This window comes from Oncorhynchus keta, chromosome 4, assembly GCF_023373465.1.
Source record: "Oncorhynchus keta strain PuntledgeMale-10-30-2019 chromosome 4, Oket_V2, whole genome shotgun sequence".
NCBI classification, from domain to species: Eukaryota; Metazoa; Chordata; class Actinopteri; order Salmoniformes; family Salmonidae; genus Oncorhynchus; species Oncorhynchus keta.
The window spans coordinates 49,591,573-49,615,706 of NC_068424.1; the positions used below are offsets into that span (position 1 = coordinate 49,591,573).

At 47.5% G+C, this 24,134-nt stretch overlaps 2 protein-coding genes across 7 annotated transcripts in view; one reads left to right on the plus strand and one right to left on the minus strand.

Annotated features, from left to right (window-relative positions):
- The window catches only part of LOC118384020 (amyloid beta precursor protein binding family B member 2-like), a 76,762-nt gene extending 69,278 nt beyond the window's left edge, over positions 1-7,484 (plus strand). For 2 of the 4 annotated variants that reach the window (XM_052508719.1, XM_052508735.1), the window contains exons 9-13: positions 871-946; positions 2,086-2,175; positions 3,756-3,875; positions 4,141-4,319; positions 4,679-7,484. In XM_052508719.1, the coding sequence (XP_052364679.1) occupies positions 871-946; positions 2,086-2,175; positions 3,756-3,875; positions 4,141-4,319; positions 4,679-4,852 (639 nt within the window). In that variant the 3' untranslated portion in view covers positions 4,853-7,484. The remainder of the gene's footprint in view (positions 1-870; positions 947-2,085; positions 2,176-3,755; positions 3,876-4,140; positions 4,320-4,678) is intronic. The other 2 variants (XR_008117241.1, XM_052508746.1) reach the window with 2 other exon arrangements.
- LOC118384021 (putative methyltransferase NSUN7) overlaps positions 7,308-24,134 on the minus strand; it is a 38,348-nt gene continuing 21,521 nt past the window's right edge. For all 3 annotated transcript variants that reach the window (XM_052508689.1, XM_052508694.1, XM_052508703.1), the window contains 6 exons: positions 23,964-24,107; positions 21,020-21,121; positions 19,695-19,818; positions 19,059-19,179; positions 8,328-8,604; positions 7,308-8,148 (listed from right to left, as the gene is read on the minus strand). In XM_052508689.1, coding sequence (XP_052364649.1) covers positions 7,688-8,148; positions 8,328-8,604; positions 19,059-19,179; positions 19,695-19,818; positions 21,020-21,121; positions 23,964-24,107 — 1,229 coding nt within the window. In that variant the 3' untranslated portion in view covers positions 7,308-7,687. The remainder of the gene's footprint in view (positions 8,149-8,327; positions 8,605-19,058; positions 19,180-19,694; positions 19,819-21,019; positions 21,122-23,963; positions 24,108-24,134) is intronic.

Below are 24,134 nucleotides of genomic sequence, written 5' to 3' on the forward strand. Positions count from 1 at the left end.
TGCTAAACTGCTGCTACTCATTCCCGGTCCCTGCTGAATGTCCTGTTCCTTACGAATGTATCATGCACATGGAGACTAGACCAGTTTCACTGTTCTAGACACTGACAGCTTCGACGGCCTGTAGGCTTTAGACCAGGCATGACCTTGAAAAGGACAATTCACTCAGCAAAATAAAGGTAGTCTCCTTGTCTGTTGTTTGTGATCTGCTTTCTGACAAGAGAGATGGTGACCCACTTTGGAAAAAAGCTCAACATCTTGTCTCAGTGTTTCTCAGCTATTACTCAATATGTTGTTGGCCTGGCAGTCCCATACAGAAGTAAATGAATCATCCCAAACAGTCACTCATTGTGCGCTAGTAAATAAGTCCCACACTCCACATTGTCTATTTAAAACAATTCCTACTGCAGTGTGAAAACTTACTGACCTCAGCCTCTGTTGGTGTGCAGTGTGTCTGTGTGTGTGTGTGTGTGTGTGCCTACCTGCCTGCCTGTGTACATACATACGTGTGTGTGTGTGTGTTTGTTCCCCTGTGAGAAGAGAGTTGCAGACTCACCATAGACTTTGATTAATGGCACCTACAATTAATCAACTATCTGGAAGGGAGTGCAGCACATTACAGCGCCCGTAAGGAGCGTGGCTGCTCTGCTGCAGTATAAGACCACGGAGAGATCGAGAAGAGAAACGGAGAGAGATACATTCATTAGGAAATATGTCTACATTTTAGTTCAAAGAACACATAATGCCCTGTGCTTCTTTCTGAGTTTGAAGTTTAAACGCTTTGAATTTCTTTGTTTCACATTACCATCGTATCCCCCCCCTCTCTTCCCCCGTCTGACTCTCCCGAACTCCCCCACTCCTCTCTACCTCCAGATTATGGCTGAGAGGAAGAGTGCGAAGGCTGCTGCCTGCAGCTCATCCCAAACAGGCTCCGATGTTCCGCTCCAGGGTAAGGGGCTTGGTCACACACACACACACACACACACACACACACACACACACACACACACACACACACGTACTATTCATTAATTGTGATCTGTTTACAGAATTGGAGTTGAGCGTTATAACTTGATTTGTTTCACCCTCTGTGTGTATTTCATGAGTGTTTCACGGCAAATGAAAAAACCCCCCTTATGAATCCAGAACTGAATGCAAACACTTGTTAATGAAAAAGCTGTGCTTGGTTCACTTAAGCCTGAATTATGCTGACAACAGTACAACATCTCATGACACATTACCAAAAGTACTAAACCAATTATTATAGATAATAAAATAACAATTCATCCCATAACTTCAGCTTTTGTGTCAGGATCTGCTGACTGCGGGGGGAAAAACTTTTATTCTGTGCATGGAGTAAAAATCATGGATGGGCTCTGAGCTCACAGGAGCAGCTCACCTCATTAAAAGCCAATTAGTGTTGAGTCGTAGCCAGCCCTAACGCTCAGCAAACCCCTGTTGAGAGATCAAAGCGCTCATTGGACGAACATCGCTCACTCGCTACTCGCTACCACGACCAAACCGCCTATGTACTCCACTATCAGATCCCTCCACTGTCTCTCACCTCCTTTCATTCCATCCCTTGTTTCTCCCCGACCCTCTGGCAGAGTGTAATAGGAAGTAGACGAACTCCTGTTCTGTCCTTTATCCGGGGTGTTGGTCTTTACACTCTTCTCTGTGTTAGGATGGACAGAGGGATAGAAGACCTCCCGCCCTTCAGGCCACCCTGTAAATACACTTTGTTTTTGAGCCGAGCATTTATCAAAACAGCCCCTCTGAAGCTCTGCACACTTGTATGAATAACCATCTTCAGTTGTTTTTTCATATGACCTAATTAGATGCAATAGCATCTGAAATATTCAAATATTCACACAAGAATCGGTTTATTTTTGTATTTTAGACTAACAAGCCTGTTTGGACATGTCTTTGCCTGAGTCTGCTTGGACATCCTTTGTAGTGTGTGTGTGTGTGTGTGTGTGTGTGTGTGTGTGTGTGTGTGTGTGTGTGTGTGTGTGTGTGTGTGTGTGTGTGTGTGTGTGTGTGTGTGTGTGTGTGTGTGTCGTGTCTGATGTGTGTATTCTCCCACAGAGTTTCCCGTCCCAAAGACTGAGCTGGTGCAGAAGTTCAATGTGAACTACCTGGGGATGACGTCTGTGTCTCGCCCCATAGGTAAGAGAAGTAAGGACGCTACATATACAGCCGTACCTAACCACCTGAATTGTTCTGTTAATCATGGTCCATACACCTGTACACATACTGGAGCAGTGAAGGCTCCTCAGAGGAACAAGGAGATGACCAAAAAATCTAAATAGTGAAACATTACAGTTATCCTTTTTAGATTAAACTATACTAAATATATTCACGTCATCAAATAATTTATTAAAACACACTGTTTTGCTATGAAGGTCTACAGTAGCTTCAACAGCATTTTGTAGGGTAGCACCATAGTGTAGCTAGAGGACAGCTAGCTTCCGTCCTCTTCTGGGTACATTGACTTCAATACAAAACCTAGGAGGTTCCTGGTTTTCACCCCCTTCCATAGACTTACACAGTAATTCTGGCAACTTACGGAGGATGTCCTCCAACCTATCTTGCAGCAGGAACTGACATGTTGTCTACCCAATCAAAGGATCAGATAATGAATCTAGTACTGAAAGAATAAGATATAGCTAGCTAGACTGCAATGCATACAATGTGGTGAGTAGTTGACTGAAAGATACAGACAATAGCTGAATAGTTTTGAGCAAATTAAATTCTTCAAAAATGAAAGAGAAGCAAGAGAGAGAGGGAGAGAGAAAGCTAGCTATATTTCTCATAGTATTTTTTTCACTTTCACTTGCTTAGCTAGTTTATGCATCTAGCCAGTTTAGCCTACTCAAACACCCTGCTCAAACAGAGAGGGATGCTATGTTAGCTATTGCTATCCCACACAGAAACTCTTACAAGTCAAAGTAAGCTTTTGGTTTTATTAATTTATTGCCACCGGGGCCCACTGCTAAACTGCTTTCTGACTGTACACTGCATGATTGTAGCGGGTTTACTAACACGTTAATTCTAGTTGCTATATCGACTATGACATTAGCTAATATGGGGACAAAGACGTAGGCTGTGTGTAGTTGTTAGCAATTATGATATGAAGGTTTGGCTTGGAAAGTTTTTTTGCCTGGTCACAGACAGCTGATGTGTTGTGAACTGAAGTCCACAAGCGAAGGGAAAAGGTGAGAGGAGGAGAGCGCGTTGAAGCGAGAAGGAATACAATGAGCAAGTGATCATGCTGTTTGTATGTGGCTGCTATGAAAGTGAACTGTGTTTGCATGTGATCAGAGGTGTATTCCTACCGCCAAATTCTGTTTAAAAACGTTTCTTAAACAGAAGCGAACGGAACGAAATGGGGCTAAATATACCTGAATTTGTCCAATAGAAACTCTTGTTGGCAATGGTTGGACTAATGATTACACCCTATATCAGCTAGATCCAGTCGAAAGCGTGCAAGGCGGTATCCAATGAGTCACTCTCTGTCACCCTGATTATTTAAACATGTTCTCTCGACCTGTGCACCTATGTTGTAAACTTTCATTCATAGGCTAAATTGTAACGACCTCATGATGGGTACAGGGAAAATGTGAGTATCGTGTTGTAGTCTAAATCTATCAATGTTCTATTGAACTCATCTTAAACGGCACCGACCGCCACTCTACTGGAGTTAGAAAACAAACTCAGGTTTCACCACCTCGCTCTCTTCCCCCCCCCCCCTCCAGGCATGGACATCATCAACGGGGCTATAGAGAGCCTGGTGTCCTCCACAGGAAAAGAGGACTGGACCCCTGTCATACTGAGTGTGGCTGACGCCACTGTGGCTGTCATCAAGGAGAAGGCAAGTAGCAGATCTTCTTCCCGTACCTGTGGATTATCTCTGAACCACATTCATGATTTGCATTTGTTATCCATTTGGCAACCGCATGTGAAACAACAGATTCACATCTCATCCGTCTGGACTGAAACCTACTGTAGATATTGATTTCATCTTAACCAACCTGGCTTTTCTTGCTTTGACCCATTGCCCTCATCATGACAAAAAACACGTCTTCATTTCTACCTGAACATTCACTATATTCTATAACCATTGGTCCCCTGGACAGGAAGAGGAGGAGGAAGTGCTGGTGGAGTGCCGCGTGCGTTTCCTGTCCTTCATGGGAGTGGGCCGGGACATCCACACCTTTGCTTTCGTCATGGACTCTGGGAACCAGCACTTCCAGTGCCACGTGTTCTGGTGTGACCCCAACGCTGGCAGTGTGTCTGAGGCCGTGCAGGCTGCTTGCGTGGTGAGACTCCTACTCATACCTACTGTGTGTACACACATACTGTATATATACATTGTCTGCTTATCCTCTTTACCTCGTTCTTGCATTTAGGGTTGAACCAGGAAGTGGATATGAAGCTAGAGGTAGTGTTAGGGTTGTGATTGGTTTAAGGTTGTGGTTGAGGCTACGTTTAGGGTTGAACCAGGAAGTGGACATGAAGCTAGAGGTAGTGTTAGGGTTGTGATTGGTTTAAGGTTGTGGTTGAGGCTACGTTTAGGGTTGAACCAAGACGTGGACATGAAGCTAGAGTTAGTGTTAGGGTTGTGGTTGAGTTAGACTCTGATGTACTTTCCTCTCCCCCCCTTCCTCCTCTTCCTCAGCTGCGGTATCAGAAGTGTCTGGTGGCACGCCCCCCCTCTCAGAGAGCTGGCTCCTCCTCCCCACCCCCCGACTCGGTGACGCGCCGGGTGACCACCAGCGTGAAGCGTGGCGTCCAGTCTCTCATAGACACTCTGAAAACAAAGAAAACGCCCTCAGAACTGCCTCAGCAATGACGGACAGCTCACTGACCACACCCCCTACCACAGCCCCTGGCTTTGTCACTCACACTGCCGCCACAACTACGACCTACAACCACTCCTAACCAATACCAGCCATGGTAACCAACGATGTACATATATGTTAACTTAACACCACTGGGCAGACCAAAGGAGGAATGGATCTGGAAATGTGTATCTGCTCAAAATAATAAAAAGTGAACTAATCTGCAGAAGAAGAAGAGGAAGGCCAAGATACAGCAGAATGATGTGAGGTTAATATGGGTCGTCACTAGTGGAACTTTCCATTGAGCTTTGAACTCTGCTGTGTCATAGCGAGACTTGCCTACTTTAGCCAGGCCACAGCTGTCCTCACCGGGCACTGAGCTGTATGGAGTATTAAGCCGGTGTCACACAAAGCATTCTGGATACAATTTATGTTGCTTGCAACAAAGTTGCACCTGTGTTGCCCAGTGTGTCACCCCCCACATTTTGGGGGGCCTGCAACTTAGTTGCATTGCATCGCAAGATAGAAATGAATCCTATTTCACGCAACTGACTGTATGCAGTGTCCAATCAGTGAGCAGGATTTTTTTTTTACATGACTCGTCATATCGTTCCGTACGGAACTCTGACCCAGGTGTCATGTCAACACAGCTGTAAGTGTTGCTGCAAACCACAACAAAAGAGACATGCCAAATGTCAGGAAAACATTGTCTAGTCATGGTTTATGTACATGCTCTGGCAGTCAATAAATGTCATTTTAAAAGTGAACCGAGACCTTTATCTGTCGAGTTTCAACTGAAATTGGCCAACATGAACTGCGCTAGCTAGGCTAGCTCGTTGCTAGCTTAGTTAGCTAGGTACAACATAGCCCTTGATCATGACTCTCATTACATTATACATAAGAGTTATTGGATGAAGGCGTCTTCTGTACGGGGGAGTTTTGTTAAGAGCCCCGATGCTCAATCTGAACATTAACACGAGTCGCTTGCGGTACAGTTTTGGAGGTGTATGGACCTTATCTTTCATATCATCGAGAAATAATACATTTTTAAAAAATTAAAAGTTAATTTGATTACACACCTTGCTAGGGTTAGGGTTAGTGTTCCGACACGGCCATATCTCCATGTTACTGCGTTTGTTTAACGAAAACAGACAAGAGGCGACCACCTGTGCTAATTAGCTATCTAGCGTGCTCCAAACACCTGTGTGGAAGGGTAACTCTGGAAGTGTAGTTTAGTCAGATGGAGGCACCCAAAGCTGAATGAATCTGTGTAAAACTGCTACAGTAAGTGTATCTTTTTATTTGAAGAATTCTTTCTCGTCTGATGAAAAATAAGGGCCACATGTTTTGAAAGCCTTGGTTATTGGCGTGTCTAAACACAGCGTTGGGATTGTCGGCAACATGAGCCAATCGTGGGCGAAGCAAAAGACTGAAAACTGTAGGGAGAACAAATTATTTATGAAACTATGATGTGATGTATAACAGGATTGGATGTTGCATGCGATTTAAATTGCGTCCAAATTGCTTCCTGTGACGCAGGCTTTAAACTAATACTGAGACACACTGGACATACCTGAGAAAAATAACCAATCCCCATTGAGTGCTGGCTTTGTTGCATCAGGAAGCCCACACTGAATGTGTGTTTGTTTATCCACACTTTTTCTTTTTAAACTTCTTGTACACAGTGAGAGCTGCCCTGTTCCCATCACAGTGCCAAACTGAGTAGCATTCCAGAACGGGCCACACACACACAAGGGTCTCCTTAAGACGTCTGTCTCGTCGTCATGGTAAAAGCCGATCGCTACGGACAAGGCCACTGACCAAACGCCACCATCCACCTCTTCTACCCGACCTGGCAACCTTTGAGCACCAGACTCCAATAGAGACGTGTCATGTGACGGACGATACAGCCATGATGTCCTAACAGAGACAGGGAGTGTACAGAACACGGGAGCCAATGTATTCCATCCAATCTGGCTCACATAACGGACTGAACCAATGTTACCCTTGAGGAGGGGTGCTCAGATTGTACTATAATTATTGTAAAGTAATGATTGTACCCCAGGTTGGAGATGAGGTGAGAGGGAGGAATGGGGTGGTGTTGGTATTTCACGTGTTTGTAATCTGAATGTGAGGGGGGAGAGAGAGAGGTTACAGAGGAGGGTGTCATTATGGAGATAGTCTGGTAGAGTTAGACCTTTGTGCAGAGCACCTATCTAAACCTGTCCCCACTCACAAACACACACACACACACACATTCACCCAACTATGGAGAGCTGACCGCCCACTGTCTCCTTTAGGACCCAGGTACACCTCTCTACACTCTAACTCAACTCTGTGAATGCAATCCACTCCAATGTTAAAAACATACGTGAAAATAGTGTGATTCATGTGCTCTGTTCTTCACTCATCTCTACACCATGTAATTGTGATCTGTTGTGAAAATAAATGCAATACAAAGGAAGGTCTTGAAAGTGCAGGTTTATTTTCTCATGTAATGGGTCAAGTCATTGAAGTCATGAAATCACATATTTGGTAATTGGCACTACTGTAAAAATATACAATTACTGTATACTTGAGACTATGGCATACTTGTTTTATGACACATACGAAAAGTATTAAAGTGAAATGACTTTAAAGGTGCTTTATTGTTTTTGCTTTAAAACTATACTAGTGACAGCACTATGGACACTGTGTGTGTGTATATATATGTATATATATATATGTATGTATATGTGTGTGTGTATGTGTGTAACATGTATTCTATATTTTAGTGTATGGTAGTGTGTTTTTTGTCTTCAGTATTTGAGGGTGTATTTGCCTGAAGTATTGTCCTGTGTGCCGTGTCAGAGCCAGGGGCGAGGGTGTTTGACGACAGGCTTTTCGTTGACACTACCAGAGGACTTGATCAGGGGCACCTGGGGGGGTGAGGTCTTCCACTGGTAGTAAGGCAGGGTGGGGTTGGACCTCTGGGGAGGCGGAGGGAGGTTCCGTATCTGTCTGGCCAGGGGGGAGTACCCAGGGAACAGGACCGGGGGCAGGGTGAGGGCCACGGGGCGCAGCACCTCCTGACGTCCCTTAGGGGGGCCAGGGTGAACCAGGGGGGTGAGAGGGGCAGCAGGGGGGTTGGGGTCTGTAGCGTTAGGCGAGTGGCGGTTGTTGTATGCGGCTGCAGTGTTGATGAGGCAGGTCTGATTCTTCCTGGAGAGGCTGGAGGCGGGGTTAGGGGCGGAGTAAGGGGAGGTGTAGGAGGTACTGTTGGAGAGGGAGGGCTTGGGAGGGCGTCGGCGAGCAGGCTTGGCTTTACCTAGAGGACAGAGAAAGAGGAAGAGGGGGATTGTGGATTGTGAGAGAGGAATGAGGCGAAAGGAAGAGATGGAGAAGAGAGAGTGAGATAGCTCGAGGGCCTTTGGACTAGTACGACACAGAAAGAGCAGTTGAGTATGCATGTGTAAGGAGTGAAACTGTGTGTGTGAATGAACTGACCTCGTTGCGACAGACCTCCATTGGTCGACCCCACCATAGTGGCGGAGCTACTACCCTTGGTCTCACGGTTAAGGAACTCCATGACTCTGGATTGGCTGCTGGCGGTGGCGTGTGGGCGTGTATGAGCTGAGCGGGCGTGACTGATTGGTGCCTGGTGGGTCTGTCGGCCACGCCTCTCCTTCCTGGTTGGATTGTTGGAATCGATCCCGTCCAATAGGCCCGTGGCTGCTGCCCTGGCAAGCACTTCCTGTGCAGACTCGATCTCTTCCAGGTCGGGCTGTCAGGAAAGGAACATGGAGAGAGTAAGGAGGAGATACTGGAACAAGTTTAAACCATGTGATCATTTTACAACAAAAGAGGTTGGATATACAGTACTTTGTAATGCGAACAGAGTCTATGCAATGTAAAGATGAGTGTTTTATGAGAGCAGAGAGGAGAGAAGAGAGGAGAAGAGAGCGGAGAAGAGAGCGGAGAAGAGAGCAGAGGAGCAGAGCAGAGGAGAGGAGAAGAGAGCATAGGAGAAGAGAGCAGAGCAGAGGAGAGGAGAAGAGAGCATATGAGAAGAGAGCAGAGGAGAGACAGCAGGTGACCCTGAAGCAGGAAGAAAGGACATGGTGCCTCCCTCTCCTCTCTGCAATCTTCTCCTCTGCTCTGCAAAAGGAGATAGACAGCAAGAGGAGAGAAGGCAGCAAGAGGAGATGAGAGGAGAGGAGAGGAGAGAAGATAGCAAGAGGAGAGAAGGCAGTAAGAGGAGAGGAGAGGATAGCGAGAGGAGAGGAGAAGATAGCAAGAGGAGAGAAGACAACAAGAGGAGAGAAGGCAGTAAGAGGAGAGGAGAGGAGAGGAAAGCAGAGCAGAGCAGAGCAGAGCAGAGCAGAGGAGAAGAGAGCAGAGGAGAGCAGAGGAGAAGAGAGCAGAGGAGAGCAGAGAAGAGAGCAAGAGGAGAGCAGAGGAGAAGAGAGCAGAGGACAGGAGAGCAGAGAAGATAGCAAGAGGAGAGCAGAGAAGATAGCAAGAGGAGAGGAGAGCAGAGCAGAGGAGAGCAGAGCAGAGAAGAGAGGAGAAGAGAGCAGAGGAGAAGAGAGCAGAGGAGAAGAGAAGAAGAGAGGAGAGCATAGGAGAAGAGAGCAGAAAAGAGAGGAGAGCAGAGGAGAAGAGAGGAGGAGATAGCAAGAGGAGAACAGAGGAGAAGAGAGGAGAGCAGAGAAGAAGAGAGGAGAAGACAGAAAGAGGAGAGCAGAGGAGAAGACAGCAAGAGCAGAGCAGAGGAGAAGAGAGCAGAGCAAAGAGAGCAGAGAGGAGAGGGAGGCACCATGTCCTTTCTTCCTGCTACAGGGTCACCTGCTGTCACAGCACCAACCCACACAGCTCTCTTCTCCCCACCAACTGAATAATTCACACTTACTGAGAGAAAGGAAGGGTGTGTGGTGTATTTGAGTGTGTGTGTGTGTGTGTGTGTGTGTGTGTGTGTGTGTGTGTGTGTGTGTGTGTGTGTACATTTGAGTTGTTTTGCAGATGTGTACGGGAGGGTCTTTTGGGGTTGCACAGACTGTGTTGATGCTAACTCACACAGACAGGGGGCGCTGAATTATTCAACAGATTCTCTCCCTCCCTCTCTCCTCCTTTACCTCCCTCTCTTCTCTCCCTCCTCATCCCTTTAAATCTCACATCCACCCCATCCCCCCTCACTTCTGTTCAAGCCTCTTAAATCATCCTCTCTACCTGGGCACACTGTCAAACTTGTGTGCAGCAACAAACCACAAACACCACCATACACAACATACTCTACCATTCAAAAGTTTGGTGTCACTTAGAAATGGCCTTGTTTTTGAAAGAAAAGCACAAAACACCAGTCTCAACCTCAACAGTGAAGAGGCAACTCCGGGATGCTGGTCTTCTAGGCAGAGTTGCAAAGAAAAAGCCATATCTAAGACTGGCCAATAAAAATAAACAATTAAGATGGGCAAAAGAACACAGACACTGGACTGAGGAACTCTGCCTAGAAGGCCAGCATCCCGGAGTCGCCTCTTCGCTGTTGACGTTGAGACTGGTGTTTTGCGGGTACTATTTAATGAAGCTGCCAGTTGAGGACTAGTGAGGCGTGTGTTTCTCAAACTAGACACTCTAATGTACTTGTCCTCTTGCTCAGTTGTGCACCGGGGCCTCCCACTCCTCTTTCTATTCTGGTTAGAGACAGTTTGTGCTGTTCTGTGAAGGGAGTAGTACACAGCGTTGAACGAGATCTTCAGTTTCTTGGCAATTTCTCGCATGGAATAGCCTTCATTTCTCAGAACAAGAATAGACTAACGAGTTTTATAAGAAATTACTTTGTTTCTGGCCATTTTGAGCCTGTAATCGAACCCACAAATGCTGATGCTCCAGATACTCAACTCGTCTAAAGAAGGACAGTTTTATTGCTTCTTTAATCAAAACAACAGTTTTCAGCTGTGCTAACATAATTGCAAAAGGGTTTTCTAATGATCAATTAGCCTTTTAAAATGATAAACTTGGATTAGCTAACACAACGTGCCATTGGTACACAGAAGTGATGGTTGCTGATAATGGGCAATGTACGCCTATGTAGATATTCCATAAGAAAATCTGCCGTTTCCAGCTACAATAGTCATTTACAACATTAACCATGCCTACACTGTATTTCTGATCAATTGGATGTTATTTTAAAAACAAGGACATTTCTAAGTGACCCCAAACTTTTGAACGGAGGTGTAGGTCCTAAACAAGTACATTCACCGTACCACAAAATGTTTGTCCCAAGTTATGCCATTCTCGCCGCACCTCTGATAACCAGGAAAAATATAAACTCCCACCTCTACTGTGCAATTCTACTTGCCTACTTACAAACTAAGACAAACACGCACGTGATTCTAAATTCTGCCTGTGTATGACACGACTCTAACAGTCTCTCGATATGGGGACATTTAAAGAGCGCTGCAAATCTGTGATGTGGACAGTCCCACTGCAGGAGTCCAGACACATCACAGTTAACACTGTGATGGATCACTAGTCACTTTAATAATGTTTACATATCTTACATTACTCATATCGCATGTATATACTGTATTTTATACCATCCACTGCACCTTGCCTATGGCGCTCGGCCATCGCTCATCCATATACTGACATGTACATATTCTCACTCACCCCTTTAGATTTGTGTGTATTAGGTAGTTGTTGGGGAATTGTTAGGTTACTTGTTGGATATTACGGCACTGTTGGAACTAGAAGCACGAGCATTTCTCTACACTCGCATTAACATCTGCTAGCCACGCGTATGTGACCAACAACATTTGATTTGATTTGAGTCCCAACACCGAGTTTATGGTCCCTAGCTGTTCTTGTATGAAAACCTCATAAAATCATTTCACCGGGTCCAACCTGATGCCCGCTCCCAGTGAAACTGCCTCCCCACACTTATCTAATTGCTATTTTTACGGCGCTTCTCAGAGTGCCACAATAACTTTTGATTAGCTGAGTTTATTAGGGGTGGAAAGAAGCCCGTTTGAGGTGCTATTATAGCCATTTGATGATCTTTTCATCCCTGTCTGTGGAGGTATAAATGTGATGGCTGACAGGGGGGATGAACAGATGCTGTGAAGGACGGAGGGAAAGAGAGAGAGAACTCGTCGCACCCTGAGAGAGAGAAAGAGAGAGGGAGAAAATTGCTTGTGTGTGTCGTAAACAGTAGAGTAGAGCAGGTTTCATCATGTGGAGAAATATCCTTAATGTGGCCATGCTTGGGAATTTGGATTATAGGGGCCTGTTTGGCCGACCGCGGCTCCGTAAGCAGCCAAGCAGCAAGCTAGGTGGGCAGGCAGGAAGCTAGACTAGCGGTACATCGGCTGTGGCTCTGTGAAAGTGGCTTCCCCATCATCATTTCTCCACTGCACCACACTTAGCATCTAAAGCCCAGTAAAGTACAGCTCAGCTGCGGTGACTGAAGTCTCACTTAAGACCCACCTACATAGAGAGAGAGAGAGAGAGAGAGAGAGAGAGAGAGGAGAGAAACTGCAGGAGAGAGTGGGATGGAGAGACACTGCAAACGCGAGAACGAGGGAGAAAGGAATCTGTGAGAGTGGTTAGTGTGAGATAGATCGACATTGCATGAGAGACTACATGAGAGAGAGAACCTAAAACAAAAAAGAAAGAGTTCGGTTGACATTGATGTGAAAGAAGAAGACGGGAACAGCATTGAGGGAAAGGGAGAGAGAGAAAATATACGAGAGACTGAGGAGAACAGAGAGAGAAAGACATTTCCACATCAACATAGACAGCCAAGTCAATCACCATAATACTGGGAAAATATGACAGCATTGAGCTGAATTCCCCCCCAAAATGATGACAGCATTGAACTGAAGTAAGCAGATATCAACATACACTTTCTCTTCCATAGGGTTCTCTGGATGAAAACCTCCTGGCAGTACCATGTCTCTCGCTGTCTCTCTCCTCCATAGCAACCCTCTTCTTTCATCTCCCTCCTTCCTCCTCTCAACTTCTCGTTCCGGTCACCTTTTCTCAGGCTTGTCTGCTTCCTCTGATACTTTCCTTCGTTCTCCTCTCCTCCTCTCCAGCTCTACCTTCAAGGCTGGAAATGTCTGTCTTCATGACCTCAATGCTGATCTTTTCACCTTCAGATCTTCCTCTTTCTCACTGTCTCTTTTACGCTCTTCTCTCCTTCTTCTACCTCTTCCCTCACTCCGCACTCTATCTCAGGTAGTAGATGGAAAGAAGTCCTGCCGCCTATTTCTGTGCCCCAACACTTCTTCTAGCCTTCAGTTCTCTCCATCCTCCCCTCTCCTCTCGCTCCCCCTCTTTCCTTCCTTCTCTCAGAGGCTCTCAGTTTCACCTGATCTCAACTGCAGCTATGCCTTCCCCTCTGTCACGCACACAGAGGCCATGATGTCAGCTTTCTGCTTACTCCCTGTCTCTCATTCACCCCCTCTCCCCTTCACCCCCTCTCCCCTTCACCCCACCCCCTCTCCCCTTCACCCCCACCCCTTCTCCCCTTCCCCCACCCCACCTCCTCTCCCCTTCACCTCACCCCTCTCCCCTTCACCCCACCCCTCTCCCCTTCACCCCACCCCTCTCCCCTTCACCCCACCCCTCCCCTTCACCCCACCCCCTCTCCCCTTCACCCCACCCCTCTCCCCTTCACCCCACCCCCTCTCCCCTTCACCCCACCTCCTTTCCCCTTCTCTCCCCTTCCCCTCATCCCACCTTCACTTCCTCTCCTCTCCTCTCCCCACCTTCACCTCACCCCCTCTCCTTCACCTCACCCCCTCACCTTACCTCTCCCCTTCACCTCACCTCCTCCCCCTTCACCTCACCTCTCCCTTCCACCTCACCTCACCTCCTCTCCCCTTCACCACACCTCCTCTCCCCTTCACCCACCCCCTCTCCCCTTCACCTCCTCTCCCCTTCACCTCCTCTCCCCTTCACCTCCTCTCCCCTTCACCTCCCTCCCCTTCACCTCTCCCCATCACCTCCTCCCCCCCTTCACCTCACCTCTCCCCTCCACCTCACCTCCTCTCCCCTTCACCTCACCTCTCCCCTCCACCTCACCTCCTCTCCCCTTCACCTCACCTCACCCCTTCACCCCACCCCCCTCTCCCCTTCACCCCACCCCCTCTCCCCTTTGACCTCCTCTCCCTCTCCCCTTCACCTAACGTCCTCTCCCCTTCACCTAACGTCCTCTCCCCTTCACCTCACGTCCCCTTCACCTCACCTCTCCCCTCCACCTCACGTCCCCTTCACCTCACCTCTCCCCTCCACCTCACCTCTCCACCTCACCTCCTCTCCCCTTTACCTCACCTCCTCTCCCCTTCACCTAGCCTCTCCCCTTTACCTCCCCTTCACCTCCTCTCCCCTTCACCTCCTCTCCCCTTCACCTCCTCTCCCCTTCACCCACCCCCTCTCCCCTTCACCCACCCCCTCTCCCCTCCACCTCCTCTCCCCTCCACCTCCTCTCCCCTCCACCTCACATCCTTTCCCCTTCACCTCCTCTCCCCTTACCTCTTCGCCCCTTCACCTCCTCTCCCCTTCCCCTCATCCTACCTTCACTTCACCTCCTCTCCTCTCCCCACCTTCACCTCACCCCCTCTCCCCTTCACCTCACCCCCTCACCTTACCTCTCCCCTTCACCTAACGTCCTCTCCACTTCACCTAACGTCCCCTTCACTTCACCTCTCCTTCACTTCACCTCTCCCCTCCACCTCACCTCTCCCCTCCACCTCACCTCTCCCCTCCACCTCACCTCTCCACCTCACCTCCACCTCACCTCCTCTCCCCTTTACCTCACCTCCTCTCCCCTTCACCTAGCCTCTCCCCTTCACCTCCTCTCCCCTTCACCCACCCCCTCTCCCCTCCACCTCCACCTCATCTCCCCTTCACCCACCCCCACTCCCCTCCACCCACCCCCTCTCCCCTCCACCCACCTCCTCTCCCCTCCACCTCCTCTCCCCTCCACCTCACATCCTTTCCCCTTCACCTCCTCTCCCCTTCCCCTCATCCCACCTTCACTTCACCTCCTCTCCTCTCCCCACCTTCACCTCACCCCCTCTCCCATTCACCTCACCCCCTCACCTCTCCCCTTCACCTCACCTCTCCCTTCCACCTCACATCCGCTCTCCTCCACCTCACCTCCTCTCCCCTTCACCTCACCTCACCCCTTCACCCCACCCCCTCTCCCCTTCACCTAGCCTCTCCCCTTTACCTCACCTCACCCCTTCACCCACCTCCTCTCCCCTTCACCCACCCCTCTCCCCTTCACCCACCCCCTTCACCTCCTCTCCTCTCCCCTTCACCCCCTCTCCTCTCCCCTTCACCCCACCCCCTCTCCCCTTCACCTCCTCTCCTCTCCCCTTCACCCCCCACCCCCACCCCTTCACCTCACCTCCTCCCCCATCACCTCCTCCCCCCCTTCACCTCACCTCTCCACCTCACCTTCACCTCACCTTCTTTCACCTCACCACCTCACCTCCTCTCTCCTCCACCTCACCCCACCCCCTCTCCCCTTCACCCCACCCCCTCTCCCCTTTGACCCCCTCTCCCTCTCCCCTTCACCACCTCTCCCCTTCACCTAACGTCCTCTCCCCTTTACCACCTTCACCTCACCTCTCCCCTTTACCTCACCTCTCCCCTTTACCTCACCTCTCCCCTTTACCTCACCTCTCCCCTTCACCTCACCTCTCCCCTTCACCTCACCTCTCCCCTTCACCCCCCTCTCCCTTCACCTCACCTCCTCTCCCCATCACCTCCTCTGCCCTTCACCTCACCTCCTCTCCCCATCACCTCACCTCCTCTCCTCTCCCCATCACCTCACCTTCACCTCACCTCCTCTCCCCTTCACCTCACCTCCTCTCCTCTCCCCATCACCTCACCTCCTCTCCTCTCCCCATCACCTCCTCTCCTCTCCCCCTCATCTCACCTCCTCTCCACCTCACCTCCTTTCCCCTTCACCTCACCATCACCTCCTCTCCCCATCACCTCCTCTCCCCTCCACCTCACATCCTTTCCCCTTCATCTCCTCACCTCCTCTCCCCTTCACCTCCTCTCCCCTCCCCTTCACCTCCTCTCCCCTCCACCTCCTCTCCCCATCACCTCCTCTCCCCTCCACATCCTTTCCCCTCCACCTCCTTCCCCTTCACCTCCTCTCCCCTTCACCTCCTCTCCCCTCCCCCTCCTCTCCCCTCCACCTCCTCTCCCCTTCACCTCCTCTCCCCTCCTCTCCCCTTCACCTCCTCTCCCCTCCACCTCACATCCTTTCCCCTTCACCTCCTCTCCCCTTCACCTCACCTCCACCTCCCCTTCATCTCACCCCCCTTCACCTCACTTCACCTCTCCCCTTCACCTCACCTCTCTCCTTCCCCTCACCTCTCTCCTTCCCCTCACCTCTCCCCTTCACCTCACCTCTCCACTTCATTCTCCACCCCCTTCCCCTTCCCCTTCATCTCCGCTCCTCTCCCCTTCAGCCTCCTTTCCACCCGTCAAAACATCCAAAATGTTCTAAACTTTGTAAACCTCCAAACTCCTTCAGAAACTCACAAGAGATGACAAGATCGTTCTCTTTTCTGTGTATTTTTCTTACATGAAGCAGGCTGCCTTTCTCAACCCAACTCTTCTCTGTCTGAATGGTCCCTAAAATGTCCTCCCCCATATTGTCGCATCCGTTCTTAGAGACCTCTCTCAATGTTTCTCCGTCTCTCTCTCCATCTCCCCCCATCTCTGTCTCTCTCTCTCAGCTGAGTGGTGCTATTTCTGTGGCCAGATCAATGTATGTGGAGGACGGGGGAGTTCCTTGGGGGATCGGGTAAGGGGGAGGAGGGAGGAGTACATCGAGACCCCCGGGGAGGTTACTCATAAACAAACAAGTCTGCAGCCAAAACACGTATAGCCTCGTATACAGACAGTAGCGATAAAAATCAACCCCGAAGTGTTCAGCACTGAGACTGGACTTTCCCTGTGTCTATAGAGGCTCGGAAGAGTCCACTCAATGCCTTCTAGGAGCAGAGGGGTGTGTTCTGAGCTAAATACATTTCTCCCAGTGGCTCAGATGGCTGAGGACACTGGTCATACTGCTGATGATAGTGGTGGGATAGTTACACCGTTTGACAAACAGCACATTGGGTATTTTCAGAGGGGAATACACAGTCTAGCTCAGTGGACACCAACCGGTCGATCGCCAAGGCATTCCAAGTCGATTACCAGACATTTCGATAAAGCCTTGTGATCCTTTCTAATGTTTTAAAATTAATTCTAAGCTGTTGGCGGTAGGTGCACTTGATTCAGAAGTCCTGCGTGCCAGGTAGGCAAATTGTGCCCATTTTGAGTCATAAGTTGTCTGAAGGAACAAACTCTGCCTACCCGGTGGACCAGGAGAGCTGTGGCTACATCAAGTGTGCCTACCGCACTGGCCAATCGGATAGCTCAAATCATCATTCCTACAGCTTCAACGAGCCCACAGCACACTAGTCTACGAAAGATTTCATCATTTTTAAAACCATGACCAGGGAGAGACTGTCATAGAATACAGCAAAGAGCTGCTGTTTATTATGAGTGAGATTTTATTCAGCACTGTCAACACAGTTTTTATTCTGCACTGTCAACACAGTTTTTATTCTGCACTGTCAACACAGTTTTTATTCTGCACTGTCAACACAGTTTTTATTCTGCACTGTCAACACAGTTTTTATTCTGCACTGTCAACACAGTTTTTATTCTGCACTGTTTTTATTCTGCACTGTCAACACTGTTTTTATTCAGCACTGTTTTTATTCAGTACTGCCAACACTGTTTTTATTCAGCACTGTTTTTATTCTGCACTGTCAGTCAACACTGTTTTTATTCTGCACTGTCAACATGGTTTTTATTCAGCACTGTAAGCACTGTTTTTACTCAGCACTGTCAGCACTGTTTTTAGTCAACACTGTTTTTATTCAGCACTGTCAACACTGTTTTTATTCAGCACTGTCAACACTGTTTTATTCAGCACTGTCTTTATTCAGCACTAACACTGTTTTTATTCCGCACTGTCAGTCAACACGGTTTTTATTCAGCACTGTTTTTATTCAGCACTGTTTTTATTCAGCACTGTTTTTATTCAGCACTGTTTTTATTCAGCACTGTTTTTATTCCGCACTGTCAACACTGTTTTTATTCCGCACTGTCAGTCAACACTGTTTTTATTCCGCACTGTCAGTCAACACTGTTTTTATTCCGCACTGTCAGTCAACACTGTTTTTATTCCGCACTGTCAGTCAACACTGTTTTTATTCCGCACTGTCAGTCAACACTGTTTTTATTCCGCACTGTCAGTCAACACTGTTTTTATTCCGCACTGTCAGTCAACACTGTTTTTATTCCGCACTGTCAGTCAACACTGTTTTTATTCCGCACTGTCAGTCAACACTGTTTTTATTCCGCACTGTCAGTCAACACTGTTTTTATTCCGCACTGTCAGTCAACACTGTTTTTATTCTGCACTGTTTTTATTCAGCATTGTTTTTATTCAGCACTTTTACAAAACCTAACTTTTACTTCTCCCTACTTCCACTCGTGCTTCAGCTGCAATGAATGAGTAGCCAAGTGTATCAATACGCCTGAGTTTGTATTATTGGCAGCCAGTCGTGTTTATTTTAATATCGAGGAATATTTCACTTTCTCTGGTCATAAGAACAACATGAATTTGTGCATGAGGCAGAAATAATGTGACTGTGTCCCCTCTCTCTGGTCAGTCTCACCGGAGGAAAGGAGACAGCAGAACTGTGAGAGGCAGACCCTCTGCTGCTTTCTGCCTCCCCCCGCTGAGACTGTCCATCAGATGCAGGTACCATCAGTCCAGTCAAATAAAAAAGCTAATTATTAGCAAATGATTTACATTTATTCTCAGCTGTGCCTCGCAAGTGATACGACAACTGATCTATTTTGTTATCAATTTTTTAAATAAAATATGGCCTGAGAAGAACAGCACTGGCAGGCCAAGCATAGCCAATATGCTGTGATAATGTATTAGACCTACTGCACTAACCTCATTCCTACACAACTGGTTTTATTAGGTTCATGTTACATAGGCGTACATTTTTGAAGTCATGTTTTTGTATTTGTTTTTTTTCTAAGCAGTAAATCTCAGCTTGCTTTTTGACTGCGAAAGTGATCTTGAAAGGTTGGTGAATTACAAGTACTGTATCACAACAGGGGTCTCTCTCTCTCTCTCACCTCTCTGGTGAGTACAGCTAGGAAACAGCCGTTAGTTTCGTCTGAAGGATCCAGTCTGAAGAACGGACACCCTGCTCTCTCCTCAGCTCGGCCCAGAGATGTGGGTAAGGAAGAGCTCGGCCTGGACAACACGCACGCACAGTCACACACAACGCATGCAGCGAGGGATACATGCGCGCACACACACACACACAGAGTTAATAAATGCACAGAGTTAATAAATGCTCAGACAGAGTTAATAAATAATTCACAGGCCACAAGTCAATACAATCCCTACCAATAGTCGTAGGTATAGCTGTTTAAGCCTAGGGCTGTGAAGAACTGTTGTAAAATAGTCTAACTTCAAGAACAATATCCACACAGGGAAAACTACCCACGAGGAAAGAGTTTTTGTTTTGGAGCTGATAATGATTTCATCTCTAATGGCAGGCCTTTAGGTCCTACCTGGGGTGCTAAAGTTTGAGAGGGAGGTGAGCCATAGAGAGGGAGAGAGAGACAGAGAGAGATAGAGAGACAGAGAGGGGGGGAAAGGGGGGAGTGGGGTTGAGAGGGGGAGGAAGAGAGCAAAAAAGAAACAGAGAGAGACAGAGAGAGAGAGAGAGAGAGAGAGACAGAGAGAGAGAGAAAGAGACTAACCTGAAGGCTTGTAGTTTGGGTCCTTCAGTAGGCACAGCCTGTTCCAGAGCTCCCCTCACCACCTCTTCATTCTCCTCAGGGTACAAGGAGCAGGTAGAGTACACCACCACCTGCACCTTGGGGACTGGACACAAACACACAGACACATGAACACACACACACACACACACACACACACACACACACACACACACACACACACACACACACACACACACACGTTAAATAAACACACACCTACAGTATTAGCGCACAGCCCCACAAGGCATATCAACACACACACATAAAATAACATATTCAACATGCAAATGAAACATGTTCACACTCACAAAGCACAAACACGAATGAACATCAATGAATATATCTCCAACGAAGCACAGCGGATGACGGCAAAGACAGCTAAGCCGACAATTGTTTTTCACATTCCACTGCACACAAATCCGCACTAAGGGGCTTTGAAGCAGAGCATGTATAAATGTTATTTTTCTTTAAACAGTTCACGTATACGAAACATTTCTCATTTCATTCCCCTGTTGCCTTGCACCAGCTGCTGATTCCAGCCAACCATTTCTTTGGCTGCTTAGACCCCCCCCCCCCCAAGCTGATTTCTGCTAAGTGAGAACAATAGACTTAGTTAATGAGACCAAATATTTGACCTATGGTAATAAACACAACAGATGTGCGCTGTTACAATATCCAATAAGAAAATACTTGTAAACATCAAAAGAGATGCAGCACCGCCAGTCACCGTGCCAACGGGTGGGTCGATAGCCATCTGCCATTCATTAACGGCCCGTTAGAGAGGATCTGCCGCTGCTGGCAAAACCATTTGAGCCCGATCAATGACCGTGTGATTAGAGAAGATGGGTTTCCGTCACACACACACACACACACACACACACACACACACACACACACACACACACACACACACACACACACTAGATTAACATGATCCAGCCCACACGGAGTTCATACAATAAGACATGAATAACTGGTTGGGTTTGCTGTGTTTCTTCAACCTGTCTCTTTAGACCAGCCCTGTGTCTGTATGAGGGAAAGTGCACAGCATGGGAAGGTTACTGAGTCGTTGTTTTGTAGCTAACAGTAGTCATGCTGACCAGACCAGGAAACACTAGCATTTCTAATTAAGACTTAGAGCCTCTCAGAGGGGAACTCAGCTCTAATTGCAGATGAGATTAGATCATTTGTGAGAGAGGGTGTGTGTGTGTGTGTGTGTGTGTGTGTGTGTGTGTGTGTGTGTGTGTGTGTGTGTACACACACGTAAACACAGTCTCTCTCTCTCTGTACGTTCTCACACTCACACTTCAGGGCATGGATGATGTCTCTCTTCTGCTGGGCCACCAGTGTGTCCAGCTTGGTCTGGGCTATGGAACCCTGGGACAGGTCCTGGAGCAGGTCTGTGTCTGAAACCGAGATGTCTTTACACTTCTGCTCATCTGTTATCTAATTTGGGTTGATTTTGGATTAAGCAGAAGCCAATTCAAGGGTAAGCTGTACCTCCGTTCTCCTACAGTTATGAACTCAACAGGGTTGAGGGTATGATTTGAGGTATAGGGGTATATACAGTGAGGGGGAAAAGTATTTCATCCCCTGCTGATTTGGTACGTTTGCCCACTGACAAAGACATTTTCCGTCTATAATTTTAATGGTAGGTTTATTTGAACAGTGAGAGACAGAATGACAACAACACAAATCCAGAAAAATGCATGTTTTGCATTTTAATGAGGGAAATAAGTATTTGACCCCCTCTCAATCAGAAAGATTTCTGGCTCCCAGGTGTCTTTTATACAGGTAACGAGCTGAGATTAGGAGCACACTCTTAAAGGGAGTGCTCCTAATCTCAGCTTGTTACCTGTATAAAAGACACATGTCCACAGAAGCAATCAATCAATCAGATTCCAAACTCTCCACCATGTCCAAGACCAAAGAGCTCCCCAAGGATGTCAGGGACAAGATTGTAGACCTACACAAGGCTGGAATGGGCTACAAGACCATCGCCAAGCAGCTTGGTGAGAAAGTGACAACAGTTGGTGCGATTATTCGCAAATGGAAGAAACACAAAAGAACTGTCAATTTCCCTCGGCCTGGGGCCCCATGCAAGATCTCACCTCGTGGAGTTGCAATGATCATGAGAACGGTGAGGAATCAGCCCAGAACTACACGGGAGGATCTTGTCAATGATCAAGGCAGCTGGGACCATAGTCACCAAGAAAACAATTGGTAACACACTACGCCATGAAGGACTGAAATACTGCAGCGCCCGCAAGGACCCCCTGCTCAAGAAAGCACATATACATGCCCGTCTGAAGTTTGCCAATGAACATCTGAATGATTCAGAGGACAACTGGGTGAAAGTGTTGTGGTCAGATGAGACCAAAATGGAGCTCTTTGGCATCAACTCAACTCGCCGTGTTTGGAGGAGGAGGAATGCTGCCTATGACCCCAAGAACACCATCCCCACAGTCAAACATGGAGGTGGAAACATTATGCTTTGGGGGTGTTTTTCTGCTAAGGGGACAGGACAACTTCACCACATCAAAGGGACGATGGACTGTCAAATCTTGGGTGAGAACCTCCTTCCCTCAGCCAGGGCATTGAAAATGGGTTGTGGATGGTTATTCCCGCATGACAATGACCCAAAACACATGGCCAAGGCAACAAAGGACAAAATCCCTCCTGAGATGTGTGCAAACCTGGTGGCCAACTACAAGAAACGCCTGACCTGATTGCCAACAACGGTTTTGCCACCAAGTACTAAGTCATGTTTTGCAGAGGGGTCAAATAATTATTTCCCTCACAAAAATGCAAATCAATTTATATCATTTTTGACATGAGTTTTTCTGGATTTTGTTGTTGTTATTCTGTCTCTCACTGTTCAAATAAACCTACCATTAAAATGATAGACTGATCATTTCTTTGTCAATGGGAAAACATACAAAATCAGCAGGGGATCAAGTACTATTTTCCCTCACTGTAGGTGGTAATATGGAGGATATAGGGGTGTAATATGGAGGGTATAGGGGTGTAATATGGAGGGTATAGGGGTGTAATATGGAGGGTATAGGGGTGTAATATGGAGGGTATAAAGGTGGTAATATGGAGGGTATAAAGGTGGTAATATGGAGGGTATAAAGGTGGTAATATGGAGGGTATAGGGGTGTAATATGGAGGGTATAAAGGTGGTAATATGGAGGGTATAGGGGTGTAATATGGAGGGTATAAAGGTGGTAATATGGAGGGTATAAAGGTGGTAATATGGAGGGTATAGGGGTGTAATATGGAGGGTATAAAGGTGGTAATATGGAGGGTATAAAGGTGGTAATATGGAGGGTATATAGGTGGTAATATGGAGGGTATAGGGTGGTAATATGGAGGGTATAGGGGTGGTAATATGGAGGGTATAGGGGTGTAATATGGAGGGTATAGGGTGGTAATATGGAGGGTATAAAGGTGGTAATATGGAGGGTATAAAGGTGGTAATATGGAGGGTATAAAGGTGGTAATATGGAGGGTATAAAGGTGGTAATATGGAGGGTATAAAGGTGGTAATATGGAGGGTATAAAGGTGGTAATATGGAGGGTATAAAGGTGGTAATATGGAGGGTATAGGGGTGTAATATGGAGGGTATAGGGGTGTAATATGGAGGGTATAAAGGTGGTAATATGGAGGGTATGGGGGTGTAATATGGAGGGTATAGGGGTGTAATATGGAGGGTATAAAGGTGGTAATATGGAGGGTATAGGGGTGTAATATGGAGGGTATAAAGGTGGTAATATGGAGGGTATAAAGGTGGTAATATGGAGGGTATATAGGTGGTAATATGGAGGGTATAGGGGTGTAATTTGGAGGGTATAGGGGTGGTAATATGGAGGGTATAGGGGTGTAATATGGAGGGTATAGGGGTGGTAATATGGAGGGTATAGGGGTGTAATATGGAGGGTATAGGGGTGGTAATATGGAGGGTATAAAGGTGGTAATATGGAGGGTATGGGGGTGGTAATATGGAGGGTATATAGGTGGTAATATGGAGGGTATAGGGGTGGTAATATGGAGGGTATAAAGGTGGTAATATGGAGGGTATAAAGGTGGTAATATGGAGGGTATAAAGGTGGTAATATGGAGGGTATAAAGGTGGTAATATGGAGGGTATATGGGGTGTAATATGGAGGGTATAGGGGTGTAATATGGAGGGTATAAAGGTGGTAATATGGAGGGTATAAAGGTACGAGGGTATGAAGCAGTACCTCCGTTCTCCTGCAGTATGAACTCAACAGGGTTGCTGACTGCAGACACGGAGCACTGGGGGGTCAGCAGGATGACCCGGACCCGCTGGAGTCTCAGGTCACATGGGTCCAGAGACAGGAAACTCATAGGGATCAGCTTCACGTCTGACCAGACAAACTCAAACACTCAGA